General features: G+C 36.9%; 1 protein-coding gene across 1 annotated transcript; it reads right to left on the bottom strand.

Annotated features, from left to right (window-relative positions):
• Window positions 1-1,212: 1,212 nt before the first annotated feature.
• On the bottom strand, window positions 1,213-5,259 carry LOC122815044 (vomeronasal type-2 receptor 26-like). Its single transcript, XM_044087292.1, has 2 exons — window positions 4,674-5,259; window positions 1,213-2,117 (listed from the first exon to the last, which is right to left on the bottom strand). Exons 1-2 carry the CDS (start codon window positions 5,257-5,259, stop codon window positions 1,213-1,215), a joined length of 1,491 nt encoding a protein of 496 aa, XP_043943227.1.
• Between the last annotated feature and the right edge of the window lie 3,082 nt (window positions 5,260-8,341).

The raw sequence follows: 8,341 nt of genomic DNA, 5'->3' as shown, positions 1-8,341 counted from the left end.
TGTACTGGTTTCCTATGAAAGGCTCCAAAGTATCTTCATTTGGCAACTTATGAGATGTTTCCCACTCCACTGGCTTCTTCTTAATTTGGGGATACATTGCTCTATCCTGCTGTGATGTTATCAGAGTTAGATTTTTTACACTAAATCCTTCACTTCACAATTAATCCATAATGTCAGTTTCTATTTCTCTAACTTCTCCATTACTAATCCTCTTTTCCACTTTTCCTCTTTGATGTCTTTTTTTTATTGTGCAATTTTCCATATCCAAATGCCTTTGCCTATATTTCTCTGCAAATATCTTTGGTGCTCCTCTTTTTGTATTGATTAGTTCCTAATATGACTAAGCAGGAGATTTCTGAGATTCATGGTCTTGAAGACATACAGAGAACCCATTATACTTAATGGTTCAACACTGCATTTCTAACAAAAGAGGACAGAGGAATGAGAAGTGAGATTGCCTTTAAAGTGGAATGTTGAGCAAAGCAATCATTTTTGTCAACTTCTTCCAGTGCTTTCTCAAAGATGCTTGCTGCTGTATAGCTCCTATTCGTTAAATAAAAAGGTGTCATTAATGGTTTCTGTTATATAGAATTTTTACTTAAATTATTATTGCAAAATGAGAAGTGGTATCTCAACAAGGCAAAATACAGAAGGACATTGTAAGCATATATTTGTCACTGGAATTACCAACTCAGTTATTTGGGTTTGTGACAAAATGTGTTGGGATTATCAGACACAGGTCAGAAAGCTTAGAGATCCTTTTTTCTGTCAGGTGCCTTTGATGAACATCTCTTCACTCTATGAGAGACACAAAACTTGGATTTGATGCCAACCCTTGCTTACACTTATCAGGGGAATCTGAACTTTTCAGAGATTTAGGATGCATGGATAGGCTTAAAATGGCCCTTATGGTCGTTAGCCTAGTAAACACCTATGAACATATGAAATCTTCTAACTTGATTTTATGCAGGGACCCTACAATACAGTACTCTTTCAGGTACAGGTATCTAAATTTGCTTATCAATGAAAGTCATATCGATTGCAGTGCAGTGTTTAAAGGTGAATGCAATTTTGACAAACTTAGCATTAAAATCACTCACTCAATTCACTTCCTTTTTATTACAGCTTTATATATACATGCAACCATAATGCATTTGAGTACTCATAGTATATATCAGTAGTAAATATCTCATTCAAATATGTGACTATATGTTATTTATTACCCCTTTTCATTAAATAATCTCTGCTGTTATTTTCAGGCTGCAACAGTATAATTATGCATTTAGGAATGAAAATGCAAGTAAGCAAACCTGCACTTGATGATATTATTGCAAATATTTCTACAGCTACCAAGAACTTGCCTTTTGTACTCAGGTATGCTGGTATAAATGACAGCCAGACACTGAGAAAGACCAACATACTGAATGTGATAAACTTGGCTTCATTAAAGCTATCAGGTAGGTTCCGAGACAGAAAGGCCATAGCAAAGCTAGCTACAGCCAAAAGTCCCATATAACTCAACATGAACCAGAAAGCCACATTGGATCCTTCATTGCATTCGAGGATGATAATCCCATTCTGAGATGTCATGTTGTGTTCTGGAAATGGCGGTGTGCTAGCCAACCAAGCAGAGCAAATCACAACTTGAAGTAAAGTACAGGTGAACACAACAATAGAGGGTAATCTAGGCCCCACCCACTGTCTCAGGTTACTGTTTGGGTTTGTGGCTCTGAATGCTATGATAACCATCATTGTTTTTGCTAGAACACATGAGACACAGAGAGCAAAACTAATTCCAAAAATGACCTGGCGAAGAAGACAAGTTATAGTTGTTGGCTGTCCAATGAACAGTAAGGAACAAAGAAAGCAAAGGATAAGAGCAAATAGAAGAAGATAGCTAAGCTCTCGGTTGTTCGCTTTTACAATTGGAGTATTTTTACTTCTTATAAAAATTAACAGAATGGCAGCAGGTATAAATGCAATAAATGTAGACAGTACAGCCAAAGTTGTCCCCAAGGGTTCATCAAATGCTAGAAAATATATTACTTTTTGGATACAAGCATCTCGCTGTTCATTAGGCCAGTAAGCTGCTGTGCATGTAAAACAGTCATTTGAATCTGAAATAAAAACATTAAATTTAACATTAGATATCTTAAGTGCAGTTCTCCTCTATAGGCAAGGCATAACATTTTACTACATATTAGCTTAAAATGTTTAAAAAAGAAGATCAAAATAATAAAAAAGAAGATATATGCAGAGTGTATGAAAATAAAATGTATGGTTAGTAATTAAAGGCAATGCAGCTGAATCACAAAATAGTGTGCCTTTATAGGACAATCTATCACTGACATTTCAAAAAATAAAGTGTGATTCAAAAACAAGAAAAAAAAAACTCATTTTCAAATGTTTAGACATGTTTTGCAGGGGGATTTTACCCTCTTGTTTCATCCTGGATGGAAGTCCAAGATTCCCAAAGTAAAAGAAATAATCCAAGATACAAGAGAGTAGGACTTGGTATCTATTTTCTGATAACTGCAAATGCAGTACTGATACACTGATGCACACAATTCAGGTCTTATGAATTGTATAATGAAGCCAACTAAAATGTTCTGTAATAATATGATGCAATACAAAGAACACATAGTCGAGAACAAGGAGTCATATTTGAGAAAACAAGTAAATTATATACCAGATGAGGGTACCGAGTGTCCTGCAAAGCCTCATATTTCAATGACTATCTCACTTTTGTATTTGAAATTATAGCAGTTCTAAGTGACAACAATAATTTGTTGATTAACCTCTGGACTCCCTTTTGATGTTTGGGTGTAACCATGTTGTTTTTAATAAGGTAATAATAATATGACATCAGGAATGGTCTTGTTATAATGTTGGGTAAAAAGGGAGGAGGAGGTGCTTTGTAATGCTCACCTTATTTAAATGGGGAGTGAGAAGTAGCCTGTATTCAAGGAAGGAGTAATCCAGATAGAGGCTAGAAGTTTTAAGCACACATATTCAATTTTAAGAACTGAAGAAAACATGAGATCAGTGTGAGTCACACCTGATAGTGACACAGAAGGTAGTTCTGTGTACTGTGGACCAAGCAAGGGTGGCAGAATCAGGATAATATGAACAGAGGGACTGTGACTTTTAATATTGTAAAAGCACTGTGAAGTCACTAAATGTAGAAATACTGTTTATCTCAGCTTATTCAACGATATCTTTATTAATTACTATAATTTAATTTTGTTGTACAGGACAGTTCTACTAATTTGTAAATAAGTCAGTTATAGGGAAAAACCTTGCCATGCTCTACTAAGGAGAAACCTTGCCAAGTTATTTACCAAAATGGGGAAATCCTTGCTGAGCTAGACAGATATATGATCTCACTTCCTCTTAATACATACATCCTTTCATAATTTAGCAGCCTTCTCTATTAAAATTGGTTTCAAAGACAATTAGTTGTTTAAGCCAGGTGGATACCAAGCATGTAAACGAAGCTGCCATTTAAGCTCGCCTTTTTGAATAATATTAGCCTAATTACCCCCTGATGGCATTCTTTCAAAACCACTTCTAATATGCCAAACTTGTAGCCAGAAAATGACACACATGTAAGGGAATGTCTGTAAAGGGCATTATTAGTGTTTTGAGTATTAATTGCATATAAATGTTCATACACCCTCTTCTTGAGGGCCTTTTCCATCTTACCCATGTAGTGTGCTTTACAACCAGTACAAACACAAATGCACCAACCCTGCAGTATTGCAATTGCCCCCCACTAGTCTAACCTTGTGAACTGGGTTCCCCAAAGTGATCTTTCATGTATTCAATACGTAAGAACAGTAATTACACCTACCACATGATTTAGTACCATTTTCGTTCCCCCAAATAATTGGGTGTTCTAACAAAAATTTTATGTTTTTGCCCACCTTAAAGGAAAATGTGGGACCTAGACCCAAAGTTTGAGTGAGTTCATTGTTACCCAATTCTTACACAGGATGTTTTTAACCTTGTTCCCAAAAGAACCAAATTGTATCGACATGGAATTTAATAAAATCCTAAGTGTCAGACAATTGATGGTCACTCAAGGTGGTATGACTACTAGTTCTAACATTTGTGGTTTCCTGTCCTTACAGAGGTAGGAATTTATGACCCCAACCTTCCAACACCTCACTGTTCATCTGCCCAGCAAATGATCGGGATATCCCCTTGCTTTAAACATCTGTGTCAACAAACCCAGTTCACTTTTGAGATTGTCAAGGGTTGAGCACATTATTGCCCCCCTTATTATTTGTCCCCTAACAAAATTTCTCTTAACATGGAAGGGGTGTTGACTGTAGTAACTCAAAAAGCAGTTAGAATAAGTGGGTTTGCGAAACACGCTTGATGAAAACTGCCTTAACTGGAGATCCTGAGTAATACTAACATCCAGATAATCTATAGTGAATTCATTAAAGGTGTGAGTAAATTTAAAGTAAGGACATACCTCATTGATGTATTTTATGAATTCATCCACAATGGACTTGTCACATTTCCAAAGAATAAAAATATCATCAATGTATCGACTGTAGAAAAGCCACTCCTGTTTAAATCTGGTGTTAAAAATGTACTTAACCTCCCATGTGGCTATAACAAGGTTTGCATAAATTGGGCACAACTAGCCCCCATTGCCACACCCTTTACTTGTTTGAAGTACTCATCCTCAAAAGAGATGAAATTATTGTAAAGTATCCATTCCATTAGTTCCATGACAAAGTTTACCATTGTGTTGCTCAATTTTAAATATGCCAATAAGGCTTCATGGAACAACTCCAAACCTTCCTCATGTGGGATCAAACTAAATAAATCAACAATGTCTATCACTGAAAATCCTCTGGTGTCAGAGGAAAAATGGGACTTGATCCTGGTTAGAAAGTCCCAAGAGTCCTTGATGACTTGAGTAACTGAACCCAAAACATCCTTGATCAACCTATAAACAAAAGCACCTGAAGGGTAAGTAGAACTGTTCTGACCAGCCACTATAAGCCTATATAGGGGGTTGTCCACATTTTTGTGTACCTTTGCGATTCCAAAAGCTGTAGGGATGAGTGGAAAATCATTCTTTAAGAAATTCAAAGTGTCTTCATTAATAACTCCCTGATATAAACTGTCTTCTAAGAAGAGCTGTAATCTCCTATGCGCAATATGAATTTCATTCAAAGAAACAGAGGTATATTTCTTTGTGTCATATAGAATATTCATAATATTATTAACGTAGTCCATTCTCTCAACTAGTACTACCCCTCCCCCTTATCTGGCTTCATAATTTGTATTTCATCTGTTGATCTAAGGCTGTTGAGTAACACCGGCTCTACATTAGTCAAATTGTAATAATCATTCCTATGTTTCTTATACTCATAATAAATCTCTCTCATGCAAATTTTTTCATAATGGGCCAATGTAGAATTTAAGGGAGGGTTACAGAGACTCTTTTTCCTAAACCCTAAGGGCTCCCTAGACTGTTCACATTTGTCTTTAAAAAGAGGTTGAAAACTGAGTTTCCTGATGTACAGTTTGAAATCAATAAGTGCTTTAGAAACATCAGGTATCCTAGCTGGAACAAATTTAAACCCCTTCTCTAATAAGGAAAAATAGTCCTCTGTTATAGTCCTGTTTGTATAATTAAAAATGTTGAACCCATTCAAACTAAGTAGTTTGCCACTAAAACTAGAAAGAATGCATTGTGGTTGTACTTCTTGTTCTAGGTATTCTAAAACCTATTCTGGTTCCGAGTGTTCCTGTAATTCTTCCTCCCTCTCTGGGGTTGACCCCTGGGGGAAGCATGTTGCCCCCATAAAAAATTCTGCCTATTTCTATTTTGATTAAGGATCCTCTCTGACCTCCTTAGTGGAGGATAATCCTGCCCAAACTCTTCGTCTACCTCAATATCAAAAAACTCATCTGGTAAATTGTCATCAACCCTCTTCTGATCATAACCAGCTGGTTCAGGGTCCTGTTCATCGATCCTCTCCCTCTCATTACTCCCATTCAACCCGTAGTAACTCTTAGGGAAGGGATATGCTTCCTTGTACTTATACTCTATTTCATCTCTTTTTAAATTTTTGTCTTCCTACTAACATTCTCCTTAACTTGATCCTCTATTTTTTCAAAAATTGTGTCATATCTGGCTTTAAAATTGGCAAAATTCACATAATTTAAAATGTCATTATTTAAAACATTAACCTTGTCCAACAGGTTCTTAATTTTGTTATTATTAACCGTAACAATAAAATGTAAAAGCTCAACACCATGCCTGTCGGACATTAGTAATAATTATTCAACTTCTTGTTGACCAACGGAAAGCCCGTTGGGAAATTTGTACATACGAAGGCCCTTCAGGACCCTCTGCAATTTAATACATTCAGCAAGGTATGCGTTGTTAGTTTGCAAATTACATACCTTGCTCATTTTTGTTTCAATGTCCCGGAGCTGATAATTAATGTCAGTAGGTTGCTTGGCTTAAGTGTGGTTGAAAATAACCGGTTCATTGTTAATCCATCTGATAAAAACGAGATAACCTAGATGGCTCTTGCGACTTAGCTTCCCCTGTTAACTGTCCATAGGGATTATTAGTTTGTGTTAAAGAAACAACCATTTTATCCGAACCTGAAGGTTTCCCATTAACCAATCCAGACGTGGACGTTGCACCCAGTGGTGCCTGCAACCCTAAGGCACCTGGGATTTTTTAGTATGTCCAAATATGCTGCATATGATCACATTGCTGTTCCAACATCTTGGTAAGTTGTCCAAACATCACACTATTCTCATCCTTGTTTTTATTAGGTGAGGAATTTACCAAAAGTATGGAATTAACCATACTATCAAAAGAACCGTTGTCCTCCATCCTCGGTAAACGACTACCACAGCCGGAACCAGGAAAAGCGCCAAACCTACACAAGTGAAACTAAGAATAATCCTTGTGGATAAACATGTGGTAAACCAAGGAACAATTGAAAAGCAAAATCCGGATTCCGGCGTGTAGCCTGCAAGACAATTCCCTGCGAACTGCATCGCCGAACCCAAATGGCTGCAGTGGCACATTGCTGTAGTGCAATACGGCTGAAATGCATTTATTTACTTATTTATTTATTTTGTTGTCAGTCTGACAACATAATAAATAAATACTTCAATAAATGCATTCCTTGAATGTAAATAAGGAATGTGTTACACATCCAGTACGGTTGCCTTTGCCTGTACATAGATTACAGCTGCAGTGGCTAGGCTTTTCAGCCGTAATGCACTACGGCAATGTGCCGCTGCAGCCATTTGGGTTCGGCGATGCAGCACGCAGGGAATTGTCTTGCGGGCTACACGCCGGAACCCGCAAAATCCACTTGAAGGTGCTGTCCTGTAACCCAAAAAAAGACAGGGTGTCCGAGTAAAAAGTGCTTTAATGCACAGCCACAACAACGACAAGTACAAAGTGTAGGATAGGCACTATCGTCTGCATCAATTGCAGAATTTATCAAATCTACTAGTACTTTCCACCACTACAATTAAATAGTCAGTACAATTAACTCATTAAGAACTTTTTAAAGGAATCATGACACTCTAAATACTTAATAAAAACAATACATACATCCTTTCATAATTTAGCAGCCTTCTCTATTAAAATTGGTTTCAAAAGACAAGTAGTTATTTAAGCCAGGTGGATACCAGGCATTTAAATGAAGCTGCCATTTAAGCTCGCTTTTTTGAATAATATTAGCCCAATTACCCCCACTGGCACTTTTCAAAATCACTTTTAGTATGCCAAACTTGTAGCCAGAAAATGACACATGTAAGGGAATGTCTGTAAAGGGAATTATTAGTGTTTTGAGTATTAATTGCATATAAATGTTAATACACCCTCTTCTTGAGGGCCCTTTCTGTCTTACCCACATAGTGTGCTTTACAACCAGTACAAACACACAATTACACCAACCCTGTAGTGTTGCAATTGCCCCCCACTATTCTAACTTTGTGAACTGGGTCCCCAAAGTGATCTCTCATGTATTCAATATGTAAGAACAGTAATTACACCTACCACACGGTTTAGTACCATTATCGTTCCCCCTAATAATTGGGTGGTCTAACAAAAATAATGTTGTTGCCCACCTTAAAGGAAAATGTGGGACCCAGACCCAAAGTTTGAGTGAGTTCATTGTTACACTCCAAGATCACCCAGTTCTTACACAGGATGTTTTTAACCTTGTTCCCAAAAGAACCAAATTGTATAGACATGGAATTCAAAAAAATCATGGGTGTCAGACAATTGATGGTCACTGAAGATGGTATGACTACTAGTTCTCACATTTGTGGTTTC

This window comes from Protopterus annectens, chromosome 11.part0 (assembly GCF_019279795.1).
Source record: "Protopterus annectens isolate FY-2018-M chromosome 11.part0, PAN1.0, whole genome shotgun sequence".
In the NCBI taxonomy this organism is placed as follows: domain Eukaryota; kingdom Metazoa; phylum Chordata; order Ceratodontiformes; family Protopteridae; genus Protopterus; species Protopterus annectens.
The sequence above is the reverse complement of the archived record's forward strand: the minus strand, read 5'-3'. Positions and strand labels throughout refer to the sequence as shown.